General features: G+C 41.4%; 1 protein-coding gene across 1 annotated transcript in view; it reads left to right on the top strand.

Moving 5' to 3' along the window:
- abat (4-aminobutyrate aminotransferase) overlaps positions 1–14659 on the top strand; it is a 149694-nt gene extending 135035 nt beyond the window's left edge. The window contains exons 12-16 of the mRNA XM_080206645.1: positions 4815–4952; positions 7991–8158; positions 9644–9790; positions 12671–12782; positions 13815–14659. Of these exons, the coding sequence (XP_080062771.1) occupies positions 4815–4952; positions 7991–8158; positions 9644–9790; positions 12671–12782; positions 13815–13936 (687 nt within the window). The 3' untranslated portion in view covers positions 13937–14659. The remainder of the gene's footprint in view (positions 1–4814; positions 4953–7990; positions 8159–9643; positions 9791–12670; positions 12783–13814) is intronic.
- Positions 14660–14894: the final 235 nt, after the last annotated feature.

Consider the following 14894-nt stretch of genomic DNA (forward strand, 5'->3'; position numbering starts at 1 on the left):
TCTTCTCAAGGTGGATAGGGGAGAAATCATAGGAAATTAAACTGGAACTTCACATTTCAAATGCTGGCTGAAATTTCCTGACTATAAAAGTGGCAGCACAGGTGGAAAAGATGGTGAAGAAAGCATATGGCATACTTACCTTCATTGGACGGCGTCGAGTATAAAAGTTAGCAAATTATATTACAGTGATATAAAACATTGGTCAGGCCACATTTGAAATACTGTGTCCAATTCTGGTCACTACATTACCAGGAGGACATGGAGGCTTTGGAGAGAGTGCAAAAAACGTTTATTAGGATGTTGCCTGGTATGGAAAGTATCAGCAATGAGGGGAGATTGAATAAACTGGGATTGTTCTCCCTAAAAAGATAGAGGTCGAGGGGCGGCCTGATAGAGGCTTATAAAATTATGAGAGGTATAGATAGAGTGAACAGTCGGAAGTTTTTTCCCAGGGCAGAAATGACAATTACAAGGGGACATAAGTTCAAAATAAGGAGGCAAAGGTTCAGTGGAGATGTGCAGGGTTTTTTACACAGAGGGTGGTGAGGGCCTGGAATGCAGTGCAAATGAGGTGGTTGAGGCTGTAATGTTAGCCACATTTAAGACTTGTCTTGGTAGGCAAATGAACAAACGGGGGGATATAAGCGGTTAGGTTAGATAGGTATACGTGATTGGTGCAGGCTTGGAGGGCCAAAGGGCCAGTTCCTGTGCTGTACTGTTCTTTGTTCTTTGTATTCTGCCCCAGCAGATTCTGTCATATGGGGAGAGACTTAAGTCGGTTAGGATTGTGTTCATTGGAGTTTAAAAGAATGAGAAGGGATCTCATAAAAGATTATATAATTCTATCAGGTTAACAGGGTAGACTTGGAAAGAATTCCCGATGGTGGGGAAGCCCAACACTAGGAGTCATAGTTTGAGGATAAGGAGTAAGTCTTTTAAGACTGAGGGGAGGAGAAATTTCTTCACGCAAAGGATGGTGAATGTGTGGAATTCACTCCCACAAAATATAGTTGAGGCCAAAACGTTTTCTGATTTCAAGAAGAAATTAGGTATAGCCCTTGGGGCTAAAGGATCAAGGGATATAGGGGGAAGGTAGGATCTGATGCCATAATTCAGTCAGAAACAGCAAAGTGTTTTATGAAGTCCACCTGGATCATAAGTTTTGCAATTTGAATCTGGCTAGGGTGAGCATGAGATATTTCACTTCAGGTATGATTCAACTGATCCATCAGGGAGCTTTAATCAAACAAAGTTTATTTACGAATACAGTTAACATATAGTAATAACTATTACCAATTACAAATAAGAAAAAAAAACCATGTTATTACATAAGCCTTGATAATTATATGAAATGTTTCAACACAAGCAACTCTCCAAAAAAAACCCTTGCCAGAGGTTTAGCACAGAAAATACGAATACACACGTGATGCTGGAACTTAGTATTTTGGTTAGATGCTGCAGCTCTCTTGATTCACACACAGGACAAACTTGAAGTCAGAACAGATTCTCAAAACACCAGCAAGAGAGAGACTCTAGTTACTAGCTAGCAAACCAGCAGCAGCAGAGTTTTCCCTCCAGGAAGGCAAGAAGCCTTGCTGCCAGCTAGCCATCAAAATTTACAATACAAGGGAGAGAGAAAGAGAACACTGCTTTTCAGTCTGATGTCCAAACACCTTCTAACTAAAACAGCAGCCCAAAACTGAAAATGAAAGAACTCCTTTCACCTGATCTATCAATCATTCTTCCCCCTAACAATTCAACGTCATAAAAAATTCCAGAAAGTACCTGAGGCCCAGAGTAAAAATAAACAAAACCTTACTTAAACCATTAAGCAGCGATAAAAGGATTGCTAAACAGACAGCTTGACAACAAAGAAAAATAAGGCTGCTGATAACTGCAGAGAGCATGATTTTAAAAAGGCACATTAGAGTCACGCAAGATATTGACTTTGATAATCAAGTTTAAAGTTTATTTATTAGCGTCACAAGTAGACTTACATTAAGCGACTGTGAAAATCCCCTAGTCGCCACACTCCAGCATCTGTTTGGGTACACTGAGGGTGAATTTAGCATGGCCAATGCACCTAACCAGCACATTGAACTGTGGGAGGAAACCAGAGCACCTAAAGGAAATCCACGCAGTTAGAAGGAGAGCGTGCAGACTCCACACAGACGGTGACCCAAGCCAGGAATCAAATCTGGGTCCCTGTCTCTGTGAAGCAGCAGCGCTAACTACCATAAGAACGTAAGAAATAGGAGCAGGAGTAGGCCATCTAGCCCTTCGAGCCTGCCCCGCCATTCAATAAGATCATGGCTGATCTGTCGTGGCTCAGTTCCACTTTCCCGCCCTCTCCCCATAACCCTTAATCCCCTCTCTTATCAATAACCCATCAACCCGCTTCTTAAAAATATTTAGCAAGGCAGCCTCCACCACTTCAACGGGCAGAGAATTCCAGAGATTCACCACCCTTTGAGTGAAGAAGTTCCTCCTCAACTCCGTTCTAAACCGCCTCCCCCTTATCTTGAGGCTGTGCCCCCTAGTCCTACTGTCTTTTTTGAGCGGGAAGAGTCTCTCCACCTCTATCCTATCCATCCCATTCATCATCTTATACGTCTCAATGAGATCTCCCCTCATTCTTCTAAACTCGAACGAGTACAAGCCTAGTTTATTCAGCCTCTCCTCATAGCTCAATCCCCTCAACTCCGGTATCAGCCTAGTAAACCTCCTCTGCACTCCCTCCAAGGCCAAAATATCCTTGCGTAAGTGCGGCGACCAAAACTGCACACAGTACTCCAGCTGCGGCCTCACCAATGCCCATGCCACCCTGCTGCCCTCAGACACGATCATAATGAATGGCAGAGCAAGCTGGAAGGGTTGAATGGCCTACTCCTGCATCTATTTTCTATGTTTCTTCCGGTCCCATCTTGGGTTGTCCGGCAGAGAAGGGTGTGAACAACCGGACAACCCATTAGCAGCGATGGGACCAAAAGATCCTATAACCAGACCATGGCAAGTCACCTCCACCACCACCAACGCCGCTATGGAGGGTGAGAAAATCCTGCCCTTTATTTATTCATATCTCTGATTATCTGGATCAGTGGGTTTCAGGTTAGAAAAAAATCCAACTTGTACACATTTTATAGCTGTTTTCTGGGTCACTGTACAGCTCAACCTTTGCAGGTATGTCTAAACTTCTAGACACCCTATCTGCAGCTGTTCAAAATATGAACAAAGTAATTGGCTAAATTAGCAAATTAGAAAGAATTTCAATTAAATCGTGCCTTTGAACGTCATCCAGTGAAAATCTAGACATGTATACTGTTACTCTTGGATATTCCGATATCACAGACAATTGAACATCTGGCTCCACACTGAATAGTAAGATTCCAACTGGCGAATAACACAGATAGACTTGACCCACTGAATGCAATTCACTGAGCAAACTGACACTGACATAGCACAAGAAATCAAAAGCCCTGTTAAAAATTGAAATCTCTCCAAACTTTTTGGTGACCTAATTGGCCATGAGGGGGTGAAGAGAGAAATAAAGGTGTCCCTCTGTAGTTCGAAGGAAATGGATTTATTGAGTAAGGGGGGAAGAAAAAGCAAAAAGAATTTCCAGGAAAAGAATTAGAGACTGTGAATATTATTTTAGAATGGTTGGATCAGAAAAAGCTAAAAAGAAAATGGCACCCAAGAAACAATACTTTTCACTGTATGTTAATACATGTGATAATAACAAATCAAATCGAATCAAAATCAAAGGGTGTTGTGCCCAGAATGGACATCAAAAGTTGTAAACCCAAGAGTATTAGGTCTTTTTGAATTATACACATTATTGTATGGTGGAGAAAGCTCAATGGGTCAAATGGCCTACTTCAGCTCCTGTTTCTTACATTCTTTTGTTCTTATACAAAACATTCACTGCCTTCAATTATAAGTGTTGGTGAAGGGTTTGTGTGGGCTGGCAGCAGTCTGTAGTGACACTTGTGGAGCTAGAAGGAGCATACCTGTGCTTCCTGGCTCCACATAAATGTAACTTTTAGAAAAAAAATCCTTCCTTCTCATCAGTAGCTTCCAGCTTTCCCTTTGAGAAGAAAGGAAGAGCTGGAAAATGAACACAGGATGTGCCACACATGCTCCCTCCACCCCGTTGCTAACTAGTTACCTGAAATAGACATAGGACCCTGACTGAAATATTGAGATGGCCATATTGATCAGGTAATTTAGTATGGGACACTGAACAAGAGTTTGCTTGGTGGGAGTTGTGGGCTCAGGTTTTGAAGTTTGACAGTGCGATCAGGAGAGAAGGTGCAATACAGTGCTGGTTTATTTGATTCTGCTCAGAGTAGGCTGACATTAATATGAGTAAATGTGTAGCAATTGATTGAATGTGTGCCATTGGTAAAAATGGATTCCACAGGTACTGATCTATAACCAGGTAAGTCACATAAAACTGCACTAAGGTATTTGTTGATAAGTTTGTTGGTAAGAGTGATCTGGACTGAAGCTTTGGGTTATATAACTGGTCAATGATTATTCTAGAATGTTACGGAAGTAGCCTTGGATATGAAACTATATTGTAAAACCTGAATGACAGAATATTCAATCACCACTCCAATTACTTGGGATTCTTGCCTGCAACTGAAATACTTATTTTTGCAATATTGATACAACATATAACATATGTATAGAGGGAAGAGAAAAATAATTTCATTGGGTTGTTCAACTTGTCAATTATCAATGAATCAAGAAGATAAGATTTGCAAGAGTGATTTTTGTTTAAATCAATTTGTACTCTGACCCACTCTCAGGTGGAAGACTTGATAGTAAAGTTCAGAAAGAAGGGCAGAAATGTGGCTGCCATTATCATTGAGCCAATCCAGTCAGAGGGAGGAGACAACCATGCATCAGATGACTTTTTCAAAAAACTGCGAAACATTACCAAAAAGGTAACTGCCGTTCATTGAACTTTCTTCCTGTAAAACAGAAAAGGAGCTGATTGTTGTGTCCTGGGCCATCTGTGTTTGAAAAAGCCTGGGCTTAAATCCCTCTCCCCAGCCTGAATTAGGGCAAGGCTGCATCCTGCCCTGGCTACATCTCAAAATCATTAGGATAATGTAGAATCCTACAGTGCAGGATCAAGTCTGCACCGATCACAATCCCACCCAGGCCCGATCCCCATAACTCCATACATACATTTACCCTAACTAGTCCTCCTGACACTTAGGGGCAATTTACTATGGCCAAATAATCTCACCTGCACATCTCTGGACTGTGGGAGGTAACAGGACCACCTGGACAAAACCCATGCAGACACAGGAAGAATGTGCAAACTCCACACAGGACAGTGACCCAAGCTAGGAATCGAACCCAGGTCCCTGGGCTGTGAGGCAGCAGTACTAACCACTGTGCCACCGTGCCACCCTTAATGTCACTGGCACGTGGACAGGGCAAGGTACCTGAGAGCAACAGCTCATTGCTCAATCTACAGATTTGACCTGTCTGGTCAGAGAACTCAGGATATCTGAAGGTAAAATCTCATCTTGGGGAATAGACACTGAGGACCACTCAGCAGAGATGGCACAAATGGCAGAAATTCAGGGCAGGTGATGCCACCCTTGCCAGTCTTCTGACACTGGCATGGCTGGAGGGCTGGACATTAAAAATTGCCCAACCTTACCTCGACTGAACATTTTTATACTTTGAATAAAGGGAAGGAAATTCTGAAGAACCAGCTCCCAAATTTCACTCAGCTTCCCATTAATGTGCTGCAACCCCCTTCCCAAGCCCAGGGCAACATGAACCTGCAACTGGTGAAAATTCTTTGTTCTGTGGAGTTGGCCTATTGCTCAAGCCTATATTCCTTTTATTAATTTATCTGATAATATTCCATGCACTCCACTGTTTTACTTGTGCATGTTCTTGCTTTTGATCATTTTTAGGTGTAAAATAATTTCACAGTCAGTACAATTTGCAATTCTGTATGTTGTCCATGAAACATAAGGATTTTAAAATTGAAATCAAGTTACTCTGATGATGAGATGAGCAACTTCAGTCTTTAAGCTTGTTTTTCTGAAAGGCCTTTACATTGCATGATTCACAATATGTGAGGTCTGTTTTACTGTTACTGTTTAACTGTTTTACTCCCAATGAGCTAAGGAAAGCTGATGGTACTTGAAACTTATTGAAGTGAATTGTTGAAAGCCTGGCTAAAAAAAAAAAGAGAAAAGAAAGACTCGCACTCGTGGGCAAGATCTTCCAGCTGTTCACACCAGCAGAATCTCCCTGTTCTGCCAACGGCAGATGCCCACCGCGGGTTCCCACCAAAAGTCTGATTCAATGGGAAATCAGCCCCTCAAGCTTGCTCCACCTTGGCTGATCTGAATGTAACCCCCCCACTCCACATTCCAACCTCCCTGATATCCTTTCACCCACTTGTCAATCAGGCATCTATCTAGCTCTCCCTTAAAAATATTCATGAGGTAGAAATGCCAGCATTGGACTGGGGTGGACATAGTAAGCGGTGATGATACAGTCAGAAGAATGGTTGGAGTTAGTACTTTTAAGATGTGTCAATAATTTCAGGAATAAATTGTAGTCAGAATTTGGACATACATAGCGTATACAGAGGGCCAGTTAGAAAATTAAGTACATGTTATGGGGCCGAAGTAATTGAGGAAATTTGATAATAATGTTCTGTTATTTGTGTGTTAAGTTGATCAGTGAGCTTATTTCCTTCAGGTCTGAAAACCTCTTGCAGACTTGGTGTCACTGGCTCTGGGTTGTTCAGAATGAATTGGTATTTTGCACTACCTGCTCCCACACTCTGTTCATCACTCCCTTATGAGGGTGGAGCTGGAACATTCTGATTAGGGAACCGTCCTTGCCCTTATTTCCTATTACAATATGCTGAGTCTTAACGCAGGAGTCAGAGGTTCCATCTCCATGCACAAAGGTCAGGACTGATGTGTCAATGATGAGGAGCTTTCAGACCTGTATGTTTAAGCATGAACCATTTATTCTTAGTCATTACCGATTTACAGATCCCAGTTCTTGCGCGGTACTGTTACCATGAAGAGATTTATCTCCACCACATAGACATAATCACAGATAACAGATTGTTTAATGATGTAGCCATCAGTAAAGATGGATGTCTCAATAATACCCCTCTCTGTTGTGGTGGCCAGTCTGTTATAGCTTTTGAAAGCAATGTGAATTAACTGGTGTCCTCAAAACACAACACTGAAAATAATTCACTCACAAATCCTTACGAATGTTTCAAACTCAAAAACCTTGAAATGGAGGTGGCTGAAAGCTGATTTTAACCACTAATATTTGTGGTCGGTCATGCCCAGAGTCTAATGTTGCCAGTACTGTAGAATAGGAACAGATGGTCATCATCAGTGTGCCTGTGCATCCAGTGTGCTGTTTTATTGTGATGGAAATGTATGTCCCAAGTATCTAGTGTGATTATGAACTTTCCCAAGTATTCCCATTGGTTTCAGTTTGCCGCTTGCACAACTCAATAAAGAATTTACTGCAATTGCAGGGTCATATTTGAAGTGGAAACTAATATGTTGTAACATAGCCAGTTGCTGAAATATTACTCGCATTTGTGAAGCAAGTGTAATGATAAGTATTATTAAAACCTTGTTAGTTGCAAATTCTCCATTTCTAATTCTTGCTGAGCACAAGAAAAATTAAGAATTTTTTTGGCATAAGGCAAATAGAAATGGTATTTACCAGAAGCAAGATATTGGCTTTCTTGCCTCCTTAGCTGATCCAAATTGTTATTTATACTGATGGTGTATTTATTTCATTCTCTGGCTTCCTGCTTTGTTTTCCTATTGTTTATTTCCTGCAACATGCAGATCAGCTTAACTTCACCATTTGCCATATTGTATTTATCATTGCCACAAAGGTGTGAAATTCTGGCTTTTTGTCCCCTCTCCTACCTTTCCCTGTTCACCTGAAACCGCTTCATCAGCATGGCTGTGCCTTCCTGTGCGACGAGGTACAGACAGGAGGAGGTGGCACTGGCAAGTTTTGGGCTCATGAGCACTGGGGCCTGGATGATCCAGCGGACATCGTCACCTTCAGTAAGAAGTTGTTATCTGGAGGCTACTTCTACAAGGATGAGCTACGGCCTGACATGGTGAGTACTTGTGGTAAAACATTGTTTCATATCTGTAAACTGGATTAGCGGAGATGTTTGTCATTGTACAGTGCCACCCAAACAATAGATGGGGACTTTGTTACCCAGAATATTTTCTCAATTACAATCTTTAATAATCTGTAATACATTATGGGAAGGGTTTTATCCTCCAGTGGTGGATTTTCTGGTACCACCCTGCACCTGGGCTGTTTTCTCTCAGAGATGGCATGTTTTGGGGGTCAGGCTGAGGTAGAGCTGTCAGCAGCGGTACCCACCCACGAGAGGCAGATGGCCAGCTGAGTGTGTTGGCGGCACAGTGGTTAGCACTGCTGCCTCACAACGCCAGGGACCCAGGTTTGATTCCTAGCTTGGGTCACTGCCTGTGCAGGGTTTGCACGTTCCCCCCGTGTCTGTGTGGGTTTCCTCTGGTTTCCTTCCACAGTCCGAAAGCTGTGCTGGTTAGATGCATTGGCCATGCTAAATTCTCCCTCAGTGTACCCGAAAAGGCACTACAGTTAGCAACTAGGGGAATTTCACAGCAACTTCATTGCGATGTTAACGTAAGCCTGCTTGTGACACCAATAAATAAACTTAAAACTCTTCAAGCCAGTTGTCAGAGGCCTCCCAATAACAGATCTGGGGACCAATGTTCCAGGCAGTCTCCTCGCCCACCTGGAAGCCATAGACTTCCCTTCATGACAGTGACCCAGTTACAAAGGGCAGCTAAATGGCAATGGAAAGGAAATGGAGGAGGATGGAGATAACAACAAGTCAAAGCTTGCAGACAGGATGTGGAGGATGAGGAGGGCAAGTTTTCCTTTGGTACAAAGGATGTCGTTTGTGACTTTGATAGGAGCACATCAGTATTATGGCAGGAGTGAAAGTCATGGAGTTCTGGGAAAGATGGGAATGATTTTGGAAGCAATAACATGTTCAAAGGCTTTGGAGAGGAAAGAGAGATTAGTGATAGATAGTAGTTAGCAAGGATGTTGGGGGTAAAGGTTTTTTTTGAGAACAGCCATGACAGCAGTTTAAAAGGAGACTGACAGCACCTGGAGAGAGAACATAATTAAAAACATCAGTTAACATGGGGACCAGGAAGAGGAGGTTGGATGCTCGGCAGTTTCATGGGAAGAGGGTCAAGGAAGTATGCATTAGATCTCATGGATCAGATAAGTCTGGAGAGAGCATGAACAGAGATGGGAGAGAAACAGGGCAAAGGGAGTGGTGAACATTCAAGGACATTTGGCTCTGGGGAGGCCAGTTAAAGTGAGAAACATGGCAGAGGCAATGGATCGTGGCAATAGTGACAAAGAAATCCATGAGCTCTTGCACTTATTGTTGGAAGTGAGGATGGGGGAAACAGGGGAGAAGGGTCCAAGACTATGGTATGCAATGGAGAAAATAAATGAAGTAAACACCATAATTTATCACTTTTTTTTCTATATTAAGTTTTATATTCTGGACATTATACTTCTGTTTCAGCCCTACAGGATTTTCAACACATGGCTAGGAGACCCTTCAAAAAATCTCATGTTTTCTGAAGTACTTAATGTTATTAGGAGAGAAAAACTCTTGGACAACGTAGTTGAAACTGGCAAGATCCTACTACAGGGTCTTAAGGATTTACAGGTAATAAATTGATGTGCTTAGAAAGCTGCAGTAAAGAAATGTAAAATAACTGCCTTACTTTACTGTTAGTTATCCTACTCATGCTAACTTTTGTTTTTGCATCCAGTTAGTTCTTAATATATTGTAATACACTGTGTGTTATTCACCTGAAATGTTCTGAGAATTTACTTAACAAGTGTTGTTGCAGTTATTCAATTAAAAGTGCAGCTGCAGCATTGAGGCTGGGGTGGTTCACCAACATAGTACCACAGTGATGCACCACATGACATGATGAGAAACTCAAAAGTCGATATGAAATATAGCCATTTCATAAAACCAATGCTGGTGCTACCAAGTTCCTCAAATTAGCTGCAAATCAAATATAAAACTCCTCTAACTCACTAAGACCAACAGCTTTAGGGTGACAGTTTTGGTAAATCTCAGCAGCTTTGCATCTCACTTTCAGCCAGTTGTTTGGAGCTTTTACATCTGGAATGCAGCAACCCCAACACAGCATAAAAAGCCCTGTAAGTTTCAGAAGGTATTATTTTGAGAGGCACTGAGCAAAGATCAAGCAATTACTGCAATTTCAGATAACCCTCACGGGTAATTCAGAGCGGTATTGGTGGAAATCCAAAAATAATTTATGCCTAAGTCCTCTTGTGGAGTTTTGTTATGGCCATGGGGTACTAGGTAAATGGGAGGTATTATGTTAACACTGGACTTTTAAATGAGAATGTGGAGGAGGTTCAAATCAAACATGCTCCATTTGTGATCATTTTTTAATCACGAGCTTTAATAATCATGTGACCAACATGTTCTGGTTCTCTCTGAGCAAAAGCACACTGAGATGTTGACAGAATACCAAACATATGTATGTAAAAGTCACGTAAAATTGATCCATTATTTTTAGCTAAAAAAAAAATTGACCCTACTTTTTTAGGGATCAAAGTCCAAAAATGTCTGAACCAAAGTATACTCTTTGCTATCACATCAAAAACCTTAATTTGCTATTCATTAAAACAGTTATATATACCATAATTCTTCCAATTCGTACTTATCAGGGCAGGAAGAATGCAGACTGATTTTGATTTTTACGGGTAGAGGCTAACAGACCAGATCAGATTAATAAACAGCGCAAGTGAAAACAGGCTGGAATTCTCTAGCCATTCACACCAGCAGGATTTTCTGGTCCCACTCAGGATTCTCTGGTTTTGAGTGCCAAATTCTCTGTCCAGCCTGCAGTGAATGGCCAGAAAATATTGGCCAGAATGTAGGGACCAACTTCCAGAGTGAATTCTAAATATACCCCAAGGTCTTGTGCCCTCAGTCTTCCTGCAGAGAGCAGGGGAGGCTCAGACCTTGCCACTCGTGCCCTTGAGAATGCCAACTCAGTGCAATTCCATTTTACCGAGCTTAAGTCATTGGCTGGGAGCATGTTCCACTGGACCCTTAACTTTTTGCTGGGGAAAAAAAATTCAACCTTTACAAGCATTCAATTTTTACATGAGTAATATATAGTCGACGCATCAAGGATGGGATAAGGTGGGACTGGTCCTGGGGTCATTTTGACCAGTACTACTTCATTATTTGGTGGAACCTCTCAGGGAAGCAAGGACAAAAAAATGGTGTCTAGCTGAGTGATGTAATCAGCGGGCAAACTGGTTGGCCCTGATGGCTTTAAATTCCAACCCACCCGTGAAAATACAATGAGGGAACCTAACTGACCTTGCATTCACTCATCTATCTGTCACAAATACAACTGTACTGATAACATTGTTAGAAATGGGTGGGAATCCTCCCACCTCACCTCCAGTAGGGATTCTCTGGTCCTGCTACTGTGAAAGGAGATTTGGCTCAGCGTCAAAAGTCTACGTTCTCGCTGGTAGCAATGGAAGGGTGTGCAAGACTGGAGAATTCTGGCCTTAATCATCAACTGGTGGGAGGGGAGGGGGGGAGCAGAAAATCCCATCCCAGGTCTTATCCCCACATGAGGACACCTCCCCCCCACTCCCCCCCCCCCCCAAATCAAGTTTTATTACCATCAAGCATTACTACCGTAACAGATTAAAGATAGCTCCAGTAACTCAAATTGGTTCTTGTATACCCCTCAATCCTTAATCGCCATCAAGAAAAAGGGAGCAAATCTAATTCAAGGCAGACTTTAATAACGGATATCAGGAATATCACTAGGCATATCTTAGAAGAAGCTATAAATATAGTACCATTACACCCAATAACAAAAAAAGGCAGGCTACAGTCGAACAAAATGGTCCCACATCAAGGGCTACAGAGCTTTGCTCTGATTCATACCACAGTTGGGAATAGCAGCAGACAACAAGGCAACAGAAGGACGCAACTGACCATTCCCACCTTAAGCTCAACTCAGCATGTCCAATCGTAGAATCGCTACAGTGCAGGAGGAGGCCATTTGGCCCATCAAGTCTGCACCAACTACAATCCCATCCAGGCCCTGTCCCCATAACCCCACATATTTACCCTGCTAGTCCCCATGACACCAAGTGGCAATTTAGCATGGCCAATCAACCTAACCCGCACATCCTTAGACGGTGGGAAGAAACCAGAGCACCCATGCAGAAACGGGGAGAACATGCAAACTCCATACAGACCGTGACGCAGGCCAGGAATCAAACTGAGGTCCGTATCTATGTAAATAAAGTTATATTCAAGAATGGAAGGTAATCAGATACGAGTACAGAACACCTTAAATTGAGTAAATAACTTTTTAAAAAGAAATCAATATTCTATTGATTTATGCAAAACATTTTCAGAATGGTCAGCGAGGCACTTGTCAAATATGTCATTCCCATTGTTTATTGCCATTTGTTATTGCCGCCATGCCAACACATTAATGGATTTCAATACTGTGCTCCTTTTCAGGTTCTCTATCCACACATCCTAAATAAAGCCAGGGGGAAAGGGACATTCTGCTCTATAGATGCACCCAATGAAGCAATAAGGAATCAACTTGTCTTGAAAATGAGAAATAAGGGTAGGACAGATACTATCAAATACAAAACAAATTTGATCTATTCAATTTCACATGTGTTCAAATTAAAGCAAATTGGTTTTGTCTTGAGATTGAGATTCAAAAATGCAGTACAGTAATTTTCGGTACTGCCCATAGTGGGGGGAAGCCATGTAATTTGACGTTGTAATTTAATCTATATTGAGATAAAATGTCTACTGCCCCTCATACATGGAGCAAACTTCTGTAGCTGGGGCAGAATCCTCTTGCGCTAAATCCTCTTCTTCCTCAGTCTCTGGCCAGTGGTAGAAGCCAACTAAGCGAATGTGATAACACACGCAAATGATGGGTATACTTTACAATCATGCTATAATTGTAATCTTGCAATATTAAAGTCTCAGGGGGTGGGTGTTAAAATGCTATTCCCTGCTGCAATCCAATGAAAAATGGAACTCTTCTGAATCAGAGCTAGAGCATATGTGCAGCATCATGGTGCCACCCAGTGGTGCTGTGAATGATGTTTCTAAGTTTATTTATTGTCATAAGTAGGCTTACATTAACACTGCAATGAAGTAACTATGAAAATCCCCTAGTCACCACACTTGCAGCACCTGTTCGGGTACGCTGAGGGAGGGGCAGAATTTAGCACGGCCAATGCATCTAACTAGCACATCTTTCAGAGCGTGGGAGGAAACCGGAGCACCCACAGGAAACCCACACAGACAGCGAGACTACGCAAACTCCACACAGTGACCCAAGCTGGGAAACAAACCCAGGATCCTGGTGCTGCAAGGCAGCAGTATTAACCACTGCACCACCATGCACCTACTGTGTGGCTGTTTATCCAATGTATGTAAATAACCTAACCTTGGTCAGTGAACCAGAATGGAATTGGAGTAAATATTCCTTGCCAATCTACACTTGTCCCATCCCCAAAAGCCTTGCAAAAGAATTTCAAGGGTATTTTCATGACTTAAGGACTAGGCTAGACCAAATAAACAGTTAATTTGGATTTCTTATTCTATGAGTTTAACAACTTGACTTTTCTTCCCTTAGGTATTGTACTTGGTGGCTGCGGAGAAAAGTCCATTCGTTTCCGTCCTGCTTTGGTATTCAGGCCACACCACGCACATCTCTTCCTTAATGTTTTTAATGACATTCTGGGTGCCCACAAATAAAAATATGAAGCAGACGACATCACAAAAGGATTCACAGCACACAATCATACTCTGATAGATTGCAAACTAGTGATCTTACAAATTAGGTAACCATTTCTTCAACATTCATTTCCATTATTTTCACCAATATTTTAAAAAAAATCAATAAATAAGGGTGACTTTGACCTCTAAAGCTATTTTAAATGTGTAATTAATGTAACATTTAACATTCTGTTCCACTAATGTGAATATACATCCAACATTACAAAGAAATCAGTGTTAATTTTCCATTGTCAGATGCCTTGGATGTAATGGTGTAAGTTGAACAATATTCCATTTACGTAACTTCAGTTTCATAATTAATCCGGTAAACATTTTTGTAATTTTTACTGATATTTTGTAGCACATGATGGATGACAATTAACAGCATTCATGACATGCAATGTCTTTGAAAATGCTCCACATACTACCTTGTGAATTAATGGTGGGTTGTCAAAATAATTTCTGTTCAATTGAAACATGTTATGCATTTACTATGTCAAATAGCCAGAAAGCCTAGTTGCTTGAGTAAGATGTGTCTTAAGCTTGGTCAATTCACCATATATAGAAATTGATATAAATTTATTCACCATGGCCATCCATATAATTCCAATAAAATTAAGTTTCTTCAAATGTTATATATTATTGAAAAAGATTATCTAGAATTGTACCCTATGTTTTCATTAAACTAATAGAGTACATTTATTGTTGGTATTTTTTTCTGTATACAAATGTCAGTGTTCTACTTTAGTCAGCCCTGTGTTGGCCTCACACATTCACAGGGGCAAGTATAATGTAGATTATTTGCAAATTTTTTAGAAATAGTATTTACAGTTTTTTGGTCAGAGTGCAATGGATTATGAGGTACATACTTCAAGGATCCGAATGATCTTTTACTCTCGATTACGGTTCAAACACAAGAAATAAGGCAACACTCAGC

Source organism: Carcharhinus amblyrhynchos, chromosome 18 (assembly GCF_965287045.1).
Source record: "Carcharhinus amblyrhynchos chromosome 18, sCarAmb.v2.hapA, whole genome shotgun sequence".
Taxonomy (NCBI): domain Eukaryota; kingdom Metazoa; phylum Chordata; class Chondrichthyes; order Carcharhiniformes; family Carcharhinidae; genus Carcharhinus; species Carcharhinus amblyrhynchos.